Source organism: Erythranthe guttata, chromosome 6 (assembly GCF_056151865.1).
Source record: "Erythranthe guttata isolate IM_541 chromosome 6, IM_541, whole genome shotgun sequence".
Classification (NCBI taxonomy): Eukaryota; Viridiplantae; Streptophyta; class Magnoliopsida; order Lamiales; family Phrymaceae; genus Erythranthe; species Erythranthe guttata.
The window spans coordinates 13,829,097-13,850,671 of NC_142538.1; the positions used below are offsets into that span (position 1 = coordinate 13,829,097).

General features: G+C 31.5%; 1 protein-coding gene across 1 annotated transcript; it reads right to left on the minus strand.

Annotated features, from left to right (window-relative positions):
- Window positions 1–13,292: 13,292 nt before the first annotated feature.
- Window positions 13,293–20,863, minus strand: LOC105962732 (Nucleotide-diphospho-sugar transferases superfamily protein). Its single transcript, XM_012987057.2, has 10 exons — window positions 20,491–20,863; window positions 20,350–20,401; window positions 20,029–20,135; window positions 18,823–18,868; window positions 17,354–17,488; window positions 17,145–17,234; window positions 16,467–16,589; window positions 16,282–16,365; window positions 15,804–15,868; window positions 13,293–13,858 (listed from the first exon to the last, which is right to left on the minus strand). Exons 1-10 carry the CDS (start codon window positions 20,601–20,603, stop codon window positions 13,672–13,674), a joined length of 1,002 nt encoding a protein of 333 aa, XP_012842511.2. The 5' UTR covers window positions 20,604–20,863; the 3' UTR covers window positions 13,293–13,671.
- Window positions 20,864–21,575: the final 712 nt, after the last annotated feature.

Consider the following 21,575-nt stretch of genomic DNA (forward strand, 5'->3'; position numbering starts at 1 on the left):
GTTGGAGAAGAAACACATAGATTCCTTCAACGAATGGTTCGATACTAAGGTTGGAAGTGTAACGCCTCACAATTTAATTTCTGAAAATTATAAAATTAATTGTGCATGTAGATATGTATGTTAGCTTCGTTTTGATATACAGTATGCATAAATCGGAATTATATTGCTCAAGTTATCAACCATTTTCTGAAACTGCACAATTTCTGAGTCATCTATGAATTATGTAAGAAATTAGATTTTATCTTGTTCCGAATCATGCGATTCTTACTGGATATGATTATATACTTATAAAACTGATTCTCAGCAAAATTTCATGATCTTTTGTTGAAACAATGATTTATTTGGTATTTTTTAAGTTGAATGCCCTGTTCTGAAATTCTGCTGGTAGTACTGTACTAAGTCAATCATTTCTCTTCCATTGATGAGTATTTTACAGAAATGTTTTACTATGGTATAATTCACATATATATACACGTTGTATGAAAATTTGAGAAGGTTTTGATTTACGGTTTAAGAGATATGAATTTTCAAAGTTGAAGTACCAAAGCTGCCAGATTTTCTAAAGTTGATACGATTTCTTTGTAGTTCTTTGGAATGGAGTATGTGGATTTGAATTTGATGTATTATGTGTATGGTTATCGTATGCTTATATGTTAACGTAAATGTATAACTGTGAAAGAGGTTATATGAAATAATATGATAATCCCCTTCTCTTGTATGTGATACGTGTTTGTTGAATGATATTTGTGATGATACAATGTCGATGAATTATGAATTTTTTTTATTCATGTTTTTATTGATTATGTGAGTTATTTGAATAAGAAACTCTAAGGAAGAAAATGGTTTGAATATGTTTGTTAGTATGGTTATATGTTTATTAATAAGTGCAAGTTCGATCTGACATGGTATAAGGGACATGGAGGGTGTATATATATATATATATATATATATATATATATATATATATATATATATATATATATATATATATATATATATATATATATATATATATATAAAAGTTACAATTATTTTGCATTTTTTTGACTTGTCTTAATATTTAACTTCGACAGATTAGATATCAAATTGTTTCACAAAATATCTCAACAACTCTTAGTTGGCTTGCACGTGGTCCATCCCAGCGGGCTACTTCTTATTCTGGGATGATTATAAAGGGTCTCCGGTTTCGTACCAAGGATAAAGAGACTACTACACAAAATAGTGGTGTCTCACTTAAGGCGGCGACAATTTGTAGAGTTAGTGCAAAAGACAATACAATGGTTAAAGAGAAAGTCACATATTATGGTGTTTTGACTAATATAATCGTATTGTCATATAGTGCATTTGAAATTTCATTATTCAAATGTGATTGGGCAAACATTGGGAATGGTATCAAAGTCGAGGATGGGTTTACATTAGTTAACCTTCATGAAGGACATACTCAATTTCAAAAGGATCCTTTCATTTTAGCATCACAAGCTAAACAGGTATTTTATTCTTAAGTGGATGAGACTTCTAGTTGGTATATCGTGTTGCATCCCCACCAAGAAGTTCTCAAGAGTGGGAAATGTGTGATCAAACTGAACATGAGTTATGTCCTCCAATTAATATATGCGGAATTCACAACAATGAAAATGGAGAAGAACAAGAGAATGATGGAGAAGAAGAAGAATATGCACGATTGGGTGTTGAAGGAGTGCTTTGTGAACCATAGTATTACTGAATTTTAACTTTTTCTCAGTCTATTTTTTTGTTTAATGGCTGTGTTTTAATATTTTGTGGTCTAATTTTTATTCAGGGACCTAGTTTCTGTTTTCAAAGACTTTTCAACTCACCTTTAGGTTGACTGTTATAATCTTATCTACTATTTTTTTTTTAAATTTAATGACTGGGCATGTGATATCTGGGGAAGGAGACTTGAACAACTTCTGGTAAGTTTATTCTATCTGGGGACCTCTTAAGTTGTGAGGGATTGTTTCTTGTGCTGTTATTTTTCTGCGTAAGATCATGTTTTGAGTATGGGAAAAAAGGTAATAATATCAAGATGGTTACTAAAAGTGGACAAGCATTTATATTCTAGTTGAGAAAAAAATCTATTTTGAAATTGCATATTACCTGTTAAGAAGACGACGATAGTTTTATATTAAAAAAATATAGCAAATAATCATGCTCTTAAGGCATAATATTAGAATTAAATTAGTTTGACAAAACTGGGGAAAAAGGGAAGAAATTTTGATGTCTTCTTGAACTATAATTCAGGGTGCATTTGGATGGAAGGATTTGGGGAAGGGATTTCAAATCCATAATAACAAATCCCTTGGACTTATTTGGATTGAGGGATTTGGGGATGGATTTCAAATCCACACCCCTCCTTTTTAGTTATGTTTTGAGCAATTGAGGTGGATTTCAAATGACTCCAAAATTGGAGTCATTTCAAATCCCTTCCCCAAATCAAATCCCTTCCCAAATCCTTCCATCCAAACGCACTCTCATACTATATTATTTTAGTTGACTAACTTAGGGGGTCTAATGCTTAAACTAGTTCGGTTTACCGAACATGTTTAGGTTAATATAATGAGGGCATTTACAAGAAAAATAGATCTTAGTTCTATTAAGTTTAATGGATTCCATAGGAAGAACGTGCAAGCACATGTTATTTACTACTTTGAATTAACATTACAAATTAATTAAAATAAAATCACCAAATAAAACTTTTAAGTTCTGCCGATTTCAATCCGAAAAAAATCGAATTTGGAACTGCGGTTTTTATTCCAATTTTTCCGACATTTTTTGAAATGGGACTTGAATTATATATTTAATTCCTAGAAATTCCGATTAGTTTTAAAAAATATCGAATTATTTTCGAACTTGGACAAAAATATTGTACTATAATGCAAATTTAAAAATCCCTCCCCCCCATTCTTTTTATTTATGAAATATTCTTAGAGTGACATTAGTCTTAAAGCAAACTATTACTAAACTTAAAATCTTTAATTGTATTGTGTTGTGTAGAATTCCAAGAAAGATGGTAAAAAAAAACAAAAGAAACGTGCACTTGTTGATGAATATGAAGATACCGAATATGAGGAGACTCAACTAGAAAGAAGTGGGGTCTTACCACAAGTAGTGTTGCAGCAAGAGAATGATGTTGTGCAGTCAACAGGAAACGCAAACAACACCCAGCCGACAAAGGATAAAATAAAGAAAAAACGCGGTCCAACGACGATAAATAAAGTTTCTAGAGGGCTTGTCGAAAAGATGCGAGTGAGTTTTAATTCAAACGGACAGCCATTCGGTACAAATTCAGAGAAATTTGTATCGTATCTTGGTGCCTTAGCACGTCAGCATATCCCAATAATCATAGAATGGAAGAATCTTGAGAAGGAGAATTGGAAAAGTTTGAAGAATGATATGTGATCCTTAGTTCAGGTAATCATAAATAATCATTTTCAGTATATTGAACATTATTTAGTTGGATGTTTCAATAACAAATGTTTTATATGCAGCAATCATTTGTTGTGGATGATATACACAAAGGCTTTATTTTTAGAATGATGAGCAAATACTGGAGGCAATATAAATCAAAAATTACAACACAGCTAATTGAAGCCAATGAGTTGTCAAATAGGACACGTGCATTCCAACTCCTTAAGCCTTTAAATGTGAAATCAAGCAAGGATTGGGATACTTTTGTAAAAGGAAGACTTACTGCCTCATTTCTAGTAAGTTTCTCTTTTATTTTCAGTTAGATATATTGTATATATAAATTTCTAATTATTCGTTTGAACATATTTTTCTCATCCATATATATATATATATATATATATATATATATATATATATATATATATATATATATATATATATATATATATATATATATATATATATTGTTGTTGCTGCTTTCAGGTCAAACGTGAAAAATTTAAAGAAATGAGAACAAAGAAAAAGATTACGCACACTATGAGCCGTAAAGGTTATGCTCGCTTAGAGAATGAAATGGTAATATTCTAAGCTAAAAATAAATAAAATGATGACCACTTTTGTTTAATTTTTCATTCACATATAACTGCTTATATCTTTTGTAGAAAGAACACCATCCAAATCCTAGTGAAATAACAAGGGTGGAATTATGGAAAAAAGATTACCAAAAAAAGAATGGTGATCCTGTCAATGAAGCTGCTCGTGAAATAATGGTAAACTAGAAGAATTATTTTTCTTTCACTTGTAACATGTGTTTGCATATATATGATTTTATGTGTTTTTTTATTTACTATTTTATTCACTTTTTTGTTTTTTTAATTATGACTTGCTAATATATTCGTGCTCTAATTTAATTGATGTTTGTACTGTACTGAAATCATGAATTAGAGTTGTTCGGTCTTATTTTTGAATAATATGGAGAACATATAGGGATAGTAAAATTTGTTGGTGCATGCCTAGGTGGTTGGATAGAATAATCATGCAGAATAACATTGGAAAAAAAATATTTTTTGTGGTTAAATAAATATTTTTAATTGTAAGCACTTTATCAATGTATTTTATATAATTAGTGAAAATAAATAAAAGTTTTGGGTTATTTAATAACTATATTGAAATGAAGGAGATGACATGCAAGGTACTGCCTTTGCCTTGTATCCCACGTTATTTATTATCTGCATAAAGTTTTCACATGTTTAAATTGCCATGTTTTACTGTATATATGACATCTTATTTTGTGCTACTGGATAGTCTAGTTTATTAATTTTCTTAAAACTATGTTGTATACTTAAATAGAAGAAAATAAACAAGTGCAATGAATCAAAGGATGATCCACCAATAAAGCATTTTATAGGAGACGGTGCTCTAGCACGAGTTTTGGGACCTGAAGCTCGAGCACGAGTTCGTGGACTTGGTTTTGGTGCTACCCCATCTAGAGTAGCTGCCACTGTTCAAAGTAATGCGGTAATCAAGGAGCTTCAAACTAAAATGGCTATGTTTGAAGCCAAGTTGGAATCACTTATAAAAGAAAATCAACAGGTGGACTATTATTTCTAACAAAGCACTATATTAAAGTTAGAAGCTTACACAATATGAATTTTTTAATGTTTACAGAATCCAAACAAGAATGATGAAGACATGATGAGCTCACATGTTGCTACCCCTCCTCGAGTTGGTACTCCTCACGTAAGTAGTGTTTAGTGATTAATATACAGCAGCATATTATTTAATATTTTAGACTAATCAGTAACCAATATATTGAGTCTCTCAATTTGATTATTTTAGTCAGAACAATGAAGTCATCCTTTACAAGCCCAACCTACGAGTCAAAAATGTGAGCTCTTACATTAGTATAACTTTGAAAATGAGGAAGAAGTTGTGGCTAAAGGGCATATTGCATCAGTTGATCCACGCTAAAGTTCACCATATCCCTCTTGGAAAAGATTGTTGGAAGGTGTGGGTTGACGTCGTTTTAAAAGATGTGCAATTGTATAGACCCAATCATGAATTTAACAAGCTCAGTGAGGTTCTTGGAAGTACAGTTGCATGGCCAAAAAGTTCTATCAAAATGATTGGATGAAGGTATTATTTATTTTCTAAGTAATTGTTTTGGTACATATACATATTATTTTGTTTTATTTATTTTTCTGTTTTGTTATTGGTACTTGCAGATTTGGAATATCTCGACTTTTCGCAAATTAAACATTATATGAAGACTCGGATAGAATTTGAGCTTAGCCTCTATGGTATGCGATGCCAAAAAGATCAATGTACATAAATTAGTTTAGTGACGTTAGTTTTCGTAATATGTTTTAAGAATATAGACTTATAGTTAATTAGGATATTATGGATAATTTTGTGACTTTTATGATTTATTCTTGAATTACTTGGTTTATTTTACATTTGAATTTTGTCAAAGGAAGATTGTTTATTTTGATAATGTAGTTTATTGGTCAAATACGTAAAATATATAATTCTAGTGGTTCTGATCATATCAAAAGTGTAAAAACAACATTTTACAATGTCCAGAGCATATCATTAAAAATATATTGCTAATGAATTAACAGCGTGCAGGCCATGTCGTTAATATATTTACAACAAGACGAAGAACATATTGTTAATGATTTAACAACAACATTCGTTAATATATTTAGAACAAGACGAAGAACATATTGTTAATGATTTAACAACAAGATGAGGAGAGTATTGTAAATGAATTAACAACAAGGCGCAAAACATATTGTTAATGGAGTAACAACAGCACGCGAAACAAGTCGCCGTAAACCTTATTACGAGTTAACGTGCATGTTGTTAATGACTTATAACAAGATGCCATCAAGAGTTGTCGTATCACTTATTACAAGTCGCTAAGGGAATGTTGGTAATTACATATAACATTTCTCACGCATTGTTGTAGATCTTCAACAAGTCGCAATTAACCGTTCGACAATGTTACATGTGCGTTGTCAAATATAACGATAATTTTACAACACGGCTGTCAACAACAGTTGGCCGCGTGTTGTTGATATCATTTGACAACACTCAGTGAGTGTTGTTAAAATACAGTTTCCTTGTAGTGTTAGTACAAGCCATTCGTGTACCCAAATGTGCCAAAGAAACTTATTTCTTACAGAAACATGAATCATATCGCAAAGATGTAGAACGAGCATTTGGAGTTCTTCAAGCTCGGTTTGCAATTATTAGAGGAGCGGCTCGATTCTGGAAGAAAAAAGACTTTCATGATGTCATGTTTGCATGCATTATTATGCACAATATGATAGTTGAGGAGGAACATAGTGGATATCTAAACGCCATTTTTTACTATATATAAAAGTTCACCCACTGTCCCTCTAGCTGAACTTTCAAGAGATATAAATAATACGAAATATGTTAGTTTTCTTGGTGGACATCGAAATTTGATAAATCAAGGAGAACATAATGAACTAAGAAGAAGGCTGGTAGCACATTTGTGGGATAAACGTGACCAACTAGATGATGTTGAAGATGATGATGACAATAATGGTGAATGAGACCGTATGCTAATAAGGGGTACTCTTTCCTTGTTAGGCCAAACAAGGTTTTGATGAGGCCCCTTTGACCTTCGAAATTATCAATGCAATAATTTGTTTTGGCCAAAAAAAATGTTGTAATGTTTTTTTTTTTTTTTAATCGTGTTGTAATATTTTTATGCATTTAGTTATGAAATTATTATTTACGTGTGGTTTTATCATATGTATAATAATTTACGTTGATTTTTAATTCATGTTTCAATAGTTTTTCTAAAATTTAATATGATTCTAAGATTATATAATCAATAAAATTATTACTTATAATCGGATCTATAATCAATATTTTTTGAAATTAAAATAGACTAAAATTATGATTAACATTAAATTTATAATTTTGTGATATATTTTGTGAAATACCATGGGAGACCAAACCAAATGCTATTCTCTATAAATAGAAAAATGGTGAAACATTATTATTTTATTGTTTATTGTAAAATTTGCTGGAATTGGTGGGAAACCAAATGCACTATTTCTTCACCAAAAGTAGTGAAATTATAGAATGGTGTACTAAGAATGAGAGATAAACCCATTTTTTTACCATCAAAAATAGAATTTGGTGAAAAAATAGTGATTAGATTGGAAGATGCTCTTATTGTTATTAAACTCCTTCTTGTGTTTATTTAATGTACTTTTTATATAAACCAAAACTAAGATCCATCATTCACATTGTGCTGAATTATTTTAGTTCAATATTGTAAAGTTAATTAATTTGCAACAACTAGAAGTGGACACGTGTTTTGTACTTGTTTGGTTAATTTGCATTTGAAGCCGTATGAATAGTTGCAAATGATATTTATTGTTAATTATTAAAACAAAGCCCTCAATAAATAATTTACTACATCAATAAAAAATAAAAAAGTGACATAAATCATTATTATCCCTTGTCTAACTTTTAAAAATCATCTCTTCTACTCTAACTATAAATGGTCACATCTTATGCTTGTTTTTAGTTAATTTCGTATTTGTAGTTAGTCACTTAGTTGTGTAGTTGCACATGATATTATTCTCGTTGTTGAACCATGAATCTTGTAGCAGCTCGTACCTCACCAAGTTTCTTCTGCAATTTCCTCTCGAACATAAAGTTACGTGTTTTCTCAATTTCCCTGAATTTGAATTTGTGAAGAAGGAGAAGAGTTTATTCAAAATGAAAATTATGTTGGAAATAAAATCCATAGTTCACATTATGCAGAATGATTTTAAGATAATATCGTGAAGATAAAGTCTGCGTGATATTGGTTTAAAATCATTATGCATAATGTACATTTAGATTTTATTACTATCTGCGTGATGTTGGTTATTACATTTAGATAAAAAATATCGAATCAGTTTTATTAGTACATTTAGATTTTTTATTTTGCATGTTCGGTCATTAATGTATGGATGCATTCTCATTGATTTTATTTTTTAATCTCATTCTTTTTATGATAGTAATGTCTTTCTTTTTTTTTTCTTTGCATTTAGCATTACACAACTGTCAGTATCGCATCATTGTAAGTTCATGACATTTTACTTATTAATAATTTTATTACTTATAATAACAACATACTTTGGATTGTATTGATTTAGTATTCTTTTTTGCAGACTTTCTGTCTGGAACATATATCGTGATCAGTTATGCGTGTAGGGTTTCCTCTTATACCTCACGTGATCGATTTGTTGACACCAGTTATGTTGATGTACTACGATTTTCACCCTAATGTAGGAGCTCTACCGATTTCCCCTGATGCATTCCGGTGCATAGTTGAAATCATGTGGATAATTGAGCGCACATACTTTTCTCTGTACAATTATAGATTAAGTACCAAACATTTTTTTTATCATATAATTATTTCAATAATAACTAATTAAAATGGGTGAGCTTTATGGCGTTTTGTTGATAAGGGCTCATTTTGCACGTATTTTCACGTATCTAATCCCCGAGGTTAGTTGTTTGTTCGTCCGAGTTTTGGCTATTTATATATGTATTATATTTTCTGTATTTTATTTCAGTTTTAGTTAAACAGCCGCGTTTTTGTCGATTCGAAACGATTTTGGAAGCGAAGCCGAAAGTAAGCCAAACATATGCAAAAGTGTATTGTACTGGAAATCCGACAGTGTTCGGTATTTCAAGCATAACTCTCGCATACCTCTGACTGAGCTGAATCAAACGTGAATAGAACGCCAAGTGCAAGGGCCTACAACATTGTGAAATACATTTTTGTCAAATTCGGTATGCAAAAGGGATAAAACATTGTTTGAAGTTAACGAAGAGACCATATCGTGATCCAGCATACATGTCGCGACATGGGGGCTCTTCCAACGCGTTTTTGGGCCTGGGTCCATGTCGTGATCCACAAAGCCAGATCGCGATACGCGATCTGGATTGGATTATTGGGTGGACGAGTGAGCTTAAGATATTTTATTTGCAAATAGAATGTCTTTCTTTATTTCATTTGAAGAGTTATATAGGGTATGATTGGTTCAATGAAAATAGTAGGTAAAATAGTGTAAAGGGGATGTAAAATAGTTTTCCTGTTTGCTTGATAAGTAAATTACTATGTAAAACAATTTCATGGAAAATTTGGAAAAAAAATTGCACTAAAACAAGGGAAATGGTTTCCCTCAAAAAATATGTGGAAAATGTGTCATTCTATCTTTCTCTACGTATTCTTCTTCTCTCTCATATCTCTCTCCTGGGTCACTCCTCCCCTTCTCTCTTTTAAGTCTCTCCTTTTTTTTTCGATAATTAAAATGCATTAATAAGGAAAGGAAAAGATATTTGTACACACATAAAATTTCCATCTTATTTTATATTTTGCTTTATTCGTTACATGACACTTTTTTGGGGTTAGAATTTATTTTAAAATTAAAAAATTATCTCTTTTTTTATTAGAATTTTAATTTGAAATAAAAATGTCCAAACAAAGCCTTGGTTTTTAATAACAATTCATTTGTATATTCATTTTACTTGGTATTTTTCTCTATTATTTTCCCTCAAGAACCAAACAAAACTAAGGAAAATAATTTTCCGCAAAATTATTGTCATCACTGTTTTTCTTAAGAACCAAACACAATTGGGACTCCAAAAGTCATTAATTTCCTTTTCCTTTGCATTTTCATTTTCCTTATTTTGAAATCTATGAACCAATCAGAGCCATGGTGTTCTTCATTTTCTTCTTCGGTTATCACATTTGTAAACTTAGTAAATCAAAATAGTATATCTTTATTTCATTTGAAGGGTTATATAGAGTTCTTCATTTTCTTTTCGGTTATCACATTTGTAAACTTAGTAAATCAAAATAAGTATATAATGATATTCTTTAATAAAATTGAAAATTGAAACTATATAAATTAAGTTCATAATACTCCACTTAAAATAAAAGAATTTTCTCATATGAATTTCTAGATATGTATATGCTTGTGATATGTCGTTGGAAAGTTCTTGAAAAGTAGTATTATATGAGATTAATCTTCTTTTAAAAATTATTTATACAAAGAATTGTGTTAGAAAAAAAATAAACTTAACTTTAAAGTAAGATTGTAATATATGAAAAGACACTTAGACACGCCTATTTTTTTTAAGAATAAGTTAAAGTATAATACACCCTCCTCTTGGTCATTAAGAAAACTAACAAAGATTAAGGATAAAGTAATAGGGAGCACATAAAAATTAGGGAAAATGATGGATATCCATAATTAAGTAAAATAATATACAGTAGAACCTCGATAAATTAATACCCGATAAATTAATAACCTCGTTTAAATAATAAATTTTTCCGGTCCTGACTTGGGGACAACGTGCTAAATTAATAATTCGCTAAATTTATAAGATAATACACATTCGAAAATTTTAAGAAGCCCCATATAATATATAAATTAATAATGCATAAAAATAATTCTTAAATTACATGGTACATTGCATATTTTATAGATCTATGAAGCCTTAATAGAATATAATTTAATTTTCGCTTGTTTCTTGTAGAAGTTCACATCACCATCAATCTCATCCCTCACTTTTCTGAACATGGTTAGAACTTTCGGTATAATTTTTTCATAACTCAACATAAATCGTTTTATACCATTACTGTTTTAAGAGCTTCTATTCGTGAAACGGAGTCTATAGTGCATTGAACGAATGTTACAATGAATAATATACACGTGAAAATTAAAAAAAAAATGTATTTATTGAAAATAATAATAAAAGTAATTTCATAAATTAGTAAGTTATTAATTAATGTATAAATTAATTATTATTAATTTATCGATAAGTTAATATTTCGCTAAATTAATGAAATTTTGATGGTCTTAATTGTATTAATTTATAGAGGTTTAACTGTAGTGTGAAATTAAGTAAAATAATATAGTGTGAGCTCAATTTATAATTCACCATTTGTAAACAAATTCATTTAATATTTTTTAAATTGTGTGACCTCCCTAAGCTTATGTTAATGTTCATTATGTTCTTTTTTGTCCATATTTTTCTCTTACTTTCTTTCTCTTCTCCTTATTTCTCTCATATCCGTCATTTATATTCGCCATTCATTTCTCTCTCTTCTTTTTTTTTCACGTGTTTTTCTTTTACTTTTCTTCTCCCTCTCTCCTCTCTCGCTCTTCTCTCTCTCTTCTCTCTCTTCCCTCATTTCCTCTTTTCTAGTTTGTTTTTCATTTATTCTTCTTTCTCCCCTCTTTCCTCTCTCCTCTCTCTCTTCTCTCTCTTCCCCATTTCCTCTCTTCTCGTCTGTTTCTGTTTCCTTTTTTTTTTTCTCTATTTCTTCTCATTACTTTATATTTTCTTCTACATCTCATTTTTTATATATTTTCTATTCTATGAAATTCATGTTTTCACCGGAGATGATTTTTTTACCGTGAGTATTCAAATTTATAACACCATAATATTTTAAATTAAAAAATAATATAGTGAATTAATGAAACAATTACAGTTGACAACCAATTTTTTTAGAGTTGACATCCGAACAATTGTAGTTGACTATCTAATTTTTGTAGTTGACTCTGGCAGTAATATAGTTAACTATCCATTTTTTATAGTTGACTACCATTTTTTATAGTTGACATCGTAAAAATTGTAGTTGACTATCTAATTTTTATAGCTGACTTTGGGAACAATATAGTGAACTACCCGGTTTTTATAATTGACTCTGGGTGTGGATGACTACAATATTTTATGATTTTCGTCATAACAATGATCTCTTCTTTGCTGTGGACCCTGATAAAACAAATTTCATAGGAAACAAATATTTACAAGTTAACAAATAGTGCGACCATAGATTTGTAAATCTAAAAACCAAGCTTGTTTTTTTTTTTTTTTTTTTGAGTAATTCAAGTCATTACAAGGGGAAGTAGGGGGGGGGGGGGGGGGGGGGGGACTCGAACCCTAGACCTTTTACCCTATTGGTAAGGCTAGGTACCAACTCTCCTAATGAGGGTTGGTAAACCAAGCTTGTTTACAAACTCCATTTTTGAGTAATCAACCATGGAAGAATTCTGAACTGTCGCATATGCTCGTCGCGTTTCTTTGATTTCGGCGTCACCGAAATTAGGGAAAATTTCAATGATTCATGTATGAAAAATAACATAATTAATCAAACAACTATTAAATCTGCAACAAATCTAAGTGAAAATGGATTGTCGATTTCAGGCTTGCCGTTGCATAAGATTTTTGTACGAGACTTCAATTTGTCCTTCGAAGACGCTGAGAAGGGTGAAAACATAATATATAAATTATATTGTAAAACTAAGAAATTAGGTTAATCGAAGTGGAGGGGAGCCATTAATGTATAGGAAACTACCTGTCGGTTTGCTAGCTTTCACCATTGTTGTCGGTCTGTATTTCTCTGCAATTCGCACAAATATCCGTTTTTTTCTTTTTGTGAACAAATGTAACAAACCAAAGTTTTGTTGGAACCGGAAAATGATCGTATATATTTTACATACTTTTTTGCAATTTTTCTGGAAGAAATATAGCATACTAGCAGAAATTTGGGGAGATATTATATTGAAGAAATGGTCGAAGATTTGTTGATTCTTGGGAAAACGATGGAGGGGGGCATTGCTATTATAAAATATGGGGTTTTTAGTAATTGAAAAATGTAATTGGGTTTAACCCATTTAAAGTAATGTTAGATGTTAGTCCTAATATTTTTTCTAATGAGGGGCTATGCCTCATTAATCCTAAAAATTAAGAAACAAAAATCACTCATACTTTTTTCGAAGGTGTACAATAAATAGAAAACACAAATAAAATAATTGTAAATAAATAAAAAGTAATAATAACATTAAAACGATAAGGATAGAATATACTAGTTCATTAACAAATACTCAAATGTATCTATTACTGTATTACATGCCATTAAGCAACTCTAATCTCTCTTGATGAAGTTTATAGGAATCAAATCAATGTCATACATAAGTACAAATTCCGCTAGTACCTTTAAAATTTTGAATTAACAGTCAAAAGTATACAATGGCTTTTGAATAAACATTAAATTCGGTATAATGGTTACAATTCGATCATGAGATTTTCCAGTGTTAATCGACAATAGCGCCAGTTTTCTATTTCAAATCAATGACTCGAGTAATCGACTATGGTGATGCAACACTTGTAATATATTATGTCAGTAAGGAATTACGAGTGAATTGTCCAAATGCCAGTTCTATAACCAAGAGACATGAGTGCCAGCTCCCACAACATATTAGGAATGCTAAACATATTAACCTTCGATCCGGGAATCTCAGACCAGTTTACCGAGATCTCGATCATGGGGATGCGGAAAAATTTGCACAAGTACACTAATTCAACATCAAAGCACCACCTGCAAAATGCAAAGGTGACAGATATTTATATACAAGAAAAGCTCAAAAAAAAAAAAGAGGGAAATAAAAAGAAAATGAAAAGAGGAAGTTGGTTTGATAGCACAATAAATGGTTATTTGAGAATTAGGATATGAATTAGGCCTCGTATGGTCGCCAATATCAATTTAGCCAAGATAAGATTCAATAATCTAAGGGAGTGGCTAAAACAAATACCGTTTTTTTTTCTCGCTTCAATACCACCAACATAAAAAATAAAAAATAAAATAGATAATGACATTATTACTCTTAATAAAAATCAATACCCCACACAAAATTTGTGTGGTATTGATTTTATTAAGGGTATTAATGTCATACCTATTTATTTTCTATTTTTTATGTTGGTGGTATTAAAGTGAGAAAGAAACGGTATTTGTTTTAGCGGTCCCCATAATCTAATGAAAACAATGAAAGGTTCAATAAATAATCTTCATATAAGGCAAGATAAGCCAAGATAAAATAATACTTTGGGTAGTTAATCATGGCTAATCTCCTTAACCAAACAAGGCCTCAATGGACAGTATAATCAAGGTTTTTCAAATGTTTGAGGTTTAGGTTTCAGGCTCGGAAAAGAATAAGAAGTGGGCCCGTTAATCAAGCATATGTAGGATATTTAGTCCAAACCCAAACCTTATTATTTCAAAAACCCTCCGGCTGATATTACCCAATTGTTTGTATAACCACAAATAAGAAAAACATAAGGTAATCACATTATACTATCATGGACAATGTAATCCGCGTCAATTCAATCAATCACATCAACAATCTGAAACAAGTCCTACGTGGGTCAAATTGTCTAGTTCCTACCGTTTCAGCATTGTTCCTCCACATAATACTAATTTTCTTTTTTATTCGTCGGAATGGCAGAATTGAACTAAACAAGACAAGTCGATAAAATAAAAGACAGTTCTATATATTCGTCTGCTACACATGTTACCTTACGAAACTCATGTGCGAAACAAGATTACAGCTGTCAACCGTTATCGAGTATAGTTTAATGATAAGGTGACAATTCATTGCAACATAAAGCCAATAGTTAGTAAAGAACTTCTGCCATGTTCAAGACCTATAATTTAATCGTTTCTTTTTTCCTTTGCAACAAGTTTGTCAGTGTTTGGTTCTATCAACTAACTGAGCTATTTTCGTTTTCTTGGATGGACTTCGAAATTATTTGAAATTCCCGATCCAGCCAAATGAAAGTGTATCCAGTAGTTAGAAACAATAAGGGCTTTTCAGAAATTTTCACCTCCCTACTTATATACTTCAACACAATTGCAAACAATCTTTATATATTGTAACTTGTACTTTATTCTGACTTCCTTGTTCCAGAAAAACAAGGGTACTGCCTAAAGAACAGCCTAATCTATTAAATAAGTACTTCTTGTCTACCATCTTTCGGTTATTATTATACAGTAAATCAGTAATATTAGAACACTAGAGTTTTCATTACCCTTGTAAAACCATCCTATAAGCAAACTCATTGTTTTTACGATCAAGAAAACTAGAGGTATAGGACTGTAAGAGAAAATTCAATTGATCCAGTCTTTCAACCAAACTCAATTTACATAATCATTTTCACGGATAAATTCAAGATAGCCATCCATTTAAGCATGCACAACACAGATCGAGTCAGGTTGATGATAAAATTCAGTTAGTCATATTAGGTCAGATCAAATCCCACGTCAAAGAAAAAGTTATAGTCTTATAGAACACAGACTAATAAGGTCTCGATCCGGTTCAGTGGTAAAATATTAATCTTTTTGTTGGAAACGAATAGCAAAACTTAAAAATAATAAAATAAATAAATATGAGAAACAGAGGAAGTATATCAATGCTGCTGTTTCAAGTTTATTTGCAATCGTACAGATATGAAAAGATACATTAAAGTCACTGAAGAGAAATATTTACCGTTTCAAGCGGATGTTTGTGAAAAGCTTCCGGGCAGCAGCTCTCGTGAACATTTTAAAACCACACTGAAACAAGAAGTGCAAGAAGAAGAAAATCAAGAAATAGTAAAACAAAACCTCAACTTGTAGTCTTTAGGGTTGCAATTAATGATGTAATGGCGAATGTTTTACAAGCATTTTATTTTATACATAATACTTCAGTTAAAACTTCAAAAAAAATAAGACGTATTCCAAAATTAGAAACCAATGACTATAATGTTTTGAATGTCTCCTAGCATTAACAACAAAGAACGGATGCAATAAACTAAAGGCATCAAATAACTAAAGAAAATATAGAAGTAGATGCATTTCCTCATCACCGCACAGCACATGCAAAAATAGAGACAAACAGATACAATAGAGAACAATAGACGCATGCCAAAGTAAACAGATAGTGAAATCAAATAATGGGATTCAAGAAGAAGTCAATTTTGCATTACCTGCGTGTCCCGAATTCCAGGACCAGCAGCCAACAGAACAACCAAATGAAATCCCTTCATCAAGAAATTTCTATACCATTTCCTCTGAAAAAAATGAAAGATCATTTATAGAGATTAACCAAAATAAACACATGTAACAAAATATCACAAAGCACATAGAAAATGAATATGAAACGAGACTCAACTGTTGCTAGAGCCTTGTCCTCGAGATGTGCACGTGACCCAAAAGCAGCAATTGGGACATCTGAGATCCTTAGAGTTAAATCATCAGCTGAAGAGTTGCGCTCCTTCAAAGCAACTGCACGAATCTGATGCAGAAAATATCAGTTTAAATTACAGGAACTAGGCTCTCAGATCAGATGTAAACCAAGATGAAATGCTGCACAAAGAACGTATTACGTATGGCTCAGTTCGGTTTCTTTGTAAGAAACATAGTCAAAAAATATGCATCAGAAAAGAAAAGGATGTGCTTGGATTAGATATCATTTTTCAAACAGGTCAAATTTGATATGATATGTCATCTCAAGTAGGGTAGATGTGACGTATAACGGTGTCAAATCATGAAGCTGATCATCCGTTCATTATACAAAAGTGATAATGAATATACGAAATGATTACATATATAATTGATTATATGATACTTTGAGCGGTAGTAGGAAACAGATGTGTGTGTGTGTGTGTGAGAGAGAGAGAGAGACGGTGTATACGGAATGGACTTTGAGGTAACAAACTCCAATATTTGAGTTTGCACCCAAAACAAGAGTGCAAAGGTGGATCAAACCTCAATGTTCGTCATTCAGATTTGGATTTGAGCTTCAAAAGTGGAAATCAAACAGACACAAGAAGTCAAAATCAATACCAACCTGGTTTTCGAGTTTGGCAAGGTCGGTCACTTTAGTTGCCCCGTCAGCATCAAGCATTAAAAGTAGTTCACCACGTGAGTGGAGCATGCCCTGTTTAGAAATGCTTACAGCAGCAGAAAGGTTCAATGATTTGTTATAGAACAAAATCAAGCACATATAAATAACACATCAAAGTCTCTACGTGAACCAATTGTTCAGAATTGACTCACTTTTCTTATAGCTTCTCCTTTCCCATAGTTCCGTCCTAGAAGGAGCACTCTTACATTTTCTACAGTGTATCTCTTTACAAAGTCAAAAGCAACTCTTTTTGTACCATCTGCACTTCCATCATCAACAATCACCACCTAGTCCCAACATTTATTCATTAGCAAGATGCAAGTAGCTAAAAATCGATGAACAATAATATTAAACTCATTTCCCACATGGGCACAAAGTGTAGGAGCATTTACTATTTCGACAAGATTTTAAAGCTAAAAACAAGGGAACTTGAACCAAGTTACAGCAATGAAATGAATTCTCCACAAAACAAAACACATCAACTGTGGAACAATCAACACCAATTTGACGGCAGTCAAATACCGATTTGAGTCTTAACAAATATGTAATTTGATGATCACCAATCACAAGAAATAACTATTTGGTTAAAAAACTCAATCATTGCCAAGGATAGAATGCAGGTATACTATAAGTTGGGGGATTGAAGTTTGCCACACAATCAGCCTCCCCTCCCAGTTGTAACACCAATTGTACGACCAGATTCTACAGTTTTGCTGAAATCTATAACCTATGTAGGAGGGTTACAACATGCAAATTAAATCTTACAGATTCCATAGTGGCCAAGATCAACTTTTTTACAGTCCAGCTCAGGCTTCAAAGGAGATAATTATTAACATACAAGCGAGCACTATTCATGCATACATGAATTGAAAAATATCGTTTCCAACAAGACTATCTTGGCATTACATTCAAGGATAAGAATGCATTGATGTGAATGGCGGTCGGAATTAGAATTAGTTCAAAATTAGCTGCATTAAATTACTCTAGTATTTTCCTATAATTAGCAGTTTATCGACAAACTTTAGCAAATTTAAGAATCATCGGATAAACTTGAGCTGTCCGGCTTATTCTGTAGGGTGCAGAACAATCGGAAGATACGTATACTTGGACCATAATATTTATCCACATCGACAATAATGCACAGACTACAACAACTCCTAACTATCACGGGTAAAAATATCAAATTTCTCTATGCAAACTCTAGTGTTGCAGGGGAAAGAAATGCACATTTTCAGCTAAACAGTGTAGTTCGATGAACATATATCATTTTAAATTCAAGCAATAAGTTCTCTCACGGATTGGTTACATACTCAGAAGTATAATTTCTTTCATTTCTTTTTTGTTGGCACATTCAATTCTAGAGCCAAAACCCACTAGGCAGATCCAATTGAACAAGTCCTTTAAAACTTGTAATTAGCAGATATATAAAGTTTCAAGAAAAAATTAGGTGACCCTTTACATTATCTATATGCCATCTCATGTTAACATTATTGTATCTCACGCATCTGAAACTTCATAGGGCCAGAACATCCTCTTCTGTGATAACTATGTCAGAGACTCAACTGAAAGGAATTAATATCTTACAGCAACAATACAGATAGAAGAGCAGTGTCTATAATACCTCGTACGTAAATGACTTGTCCTTTGATGCCCGTTCTTGAAGATAACTATAATTACCAAACAAACTATTATAAGAAAATTTGTCAAACATATATGCTGAAGTTTTAGGAATTATCATCATTATATGAACAACTACATGCACACACAGATTTCTAAAAGGAATATTTGAACAGATATTCTCACTGCATTTTGCAGGTATGTGTTTTTGTGTAAATAATGAACTGTTTTAGGGCTCAAAAGGAGTTAATATTTGACACTTCCGCCAATTAAAACACATCAACAAGTTGAACCCTAGCCATTATCTTGAAGACAATAGATAGTACGAGCCTACTTGAGAATATTTTAGACAGAGCTTCCATTTCCATGACAATTAAAGAGAGTATAAATTACTTGCTCCGCTTCTTTTTAGGTGATGTTTAAGGATGCACAAGAATTAAGGAAGCTATTAAATATCCTTTTTTTTTAAGGGAAAATTCGGACAAAATTACCCATTAATGACTTTTTAACTTGAAATTATAGAACAACTCATAATATGAATATCTTTTCTTCATAATTTGTCATTTGGAAAGAAATCGAGGGGTAGTTATAAACAGTGTTAATCTTTAAAAAATAAGACATTCAAGCTCTCTTCCCCTTCTCCACTGAGGTGAAAACTGATCACAATAGATATTCCTCTTACAACACAACCAAATAGGGAAAAGAGAATTAAACTTCCTACATGTAACAACCATTTTTGTTTTAAAATGTTCGTAAAATAAGGCTCTTAAATCATTTTCTAATTGGCTATCTAGTTCTTCGCCTTAATTAATATTACTCAAACCGACTTCACAGTTGAGTTTGTAACTCAAAAGGTCCACACAGATACTGGAAATAAAATCAATAATTAAAATCCTTCGTAAGTTTGGATCATTAGCTTAATAATCTTGAAAACCTTTAATCTTCATTATTGCTTATATCGTCTCAACAAACTAACACAACAATTTACACGGACAGTTATTAAGATACTCAAGTTTGAATCGCTTAACATGGTTGGAACTCCTTTAATTCTAGCAAAACTGTCGAATGACAAAAAGTTGATATGCATTTCCAAGTACGAATTGATCCAAATTAACGAATCGGGATCATATTATAATATGTGAACAACAATAATAGCCCCACCGCATTTTTGCAATTAAAGATGAATTTAAATAAGTATTGATGTATTTACTTCAATGTTTCGTCGAGATATCCCGGAAGCCGATGCTCTTCGTTGTATGCTGGAATTATCAAAGATATGTACTTTTCAGCAGGATCAAGTATATTAGGACAAGTAACCTGAAATAAAAGATTCAGCACATTAATCCAATCAAAAAGCATTTACACATGTTCATCACGGGCACGGAAATACAGGATTAAGTAGGACTATTCAATCAGTTTGAATTTCCAAAATATTAAATTAGTCATCAAAACAATAAATTTACCCAGAAAAAAAAAATGAATTAAACAAACAGCATCGATATTGCAACAAAATTGGATCTTGGATGCTTACCGGTTGCAATGAATTTGGATCCTCAAACACGGCGGGCGCCTCAACATTACGGCTAAAATCGAAAAGAAGAAAAAAAAAACATTAAAAAAAACTGCGAAAGGGAAAAAAAAAAAATTAATAATAATGGGGGATAAATCGTACTTGTGAGTATACTTTCTTCTAAAGGTAGCGAAAACAATGGCCGCCAACAATCCGATTGAAAGAGCTGAAGCGAAGATCGATAGGAATTCAATTAACGCACATATGAACCCCATTTTTTTTTTTTCTTGCAAATGAGAAATCCAAACAATTCGCAAAAATTGATTCAGCAACTCGCGGAATCACGAATCCAATTTGAATAAATTAGAGATTAAATCAGCCTATTGGTAAAAAGAAGGAAAGTTAATCTGCCCGTGTAGCTCAGTGGGTAGAGAGCACAAGACCCCTGGTCTAGGGTTTGAAACAATGAATTATTTCTCTTGCCTAACTAATTGTTAAATGTTTACATGGGCAAAATTAGGGGAAATTCCCCACTAGATCAAATTATTATGATGGCTCCAACTCTTTTCTTTTTCTTTTTTTTTCTTTTTCTTCTTTTTATTTTTTTAACAAATAATAAAAACCAAATGGGGTTTATTACTCAGTCATTTTTTTTAAGTTGCAATAAGAAATAATTTATTTATTGAGAAACCCTTTATGTTTTTTCAAATCCTCTCGACCTCCAAATTTTATGACTTTTCAAATCGTCATTTCTTTTTCGATAGTATCAGTTAGAACACAACAATTATTTATACGGACGAAATCGATCTCGATACTGAGGTAAAAAAACATGTTTTAGTCGAATTTCGACATTTTTTATGCATTACATGTAGGATTACACGAAATGAGACATTTCATTTTGTGTAATCGTGCACGAAATGGACAACATATTTTGTGTTTGTGTCATTTTATATAGAATTACACGAGATGAGACATTGCATTTCATGAGATTCTACACGAAACTACACGAAATGACACTAAAAAATAATATGTTGTTCATTTCGTTTAGGATTACACGAAATGCAAAGTTTCATTTCGTGTAATCCTACACGAAATCACTAATATTTTCCTTTTTTTATTACAAATATCTAACTAGTTTATCTTTCTTCGGTGCAACAACAATAAGAAAGAGACAACTTGTATTTTGATTATGTTGTTTTGGAGCCGCACGAATATGAAGATAATGATCACTTCTTCAAAGTTAATAT

Coding starts and splice junctions, on each gene's coding strand:
- LOC105962732 (XM_012987057.2), bottom strand. CDS start 20,603: ATGGGGTTCATATGTGCGTTAATTGAATTCCTATCGATCTTCGCTTCA. Junction 17,235..17,353: donor AAGGAGAAGCTATAAGAAAA/GTGAGTCAATTC, acceptor ATTTCTAAACAG/GGCATGCTCCACTCACGTGG. Junction 16,590..17,144: donor TTGCCAAACTCGAAAACCAG/GTTGGTATTGAT, acceptor TTTCTGCATCAG/ATTCGTGCAGTTGCTTTGAA.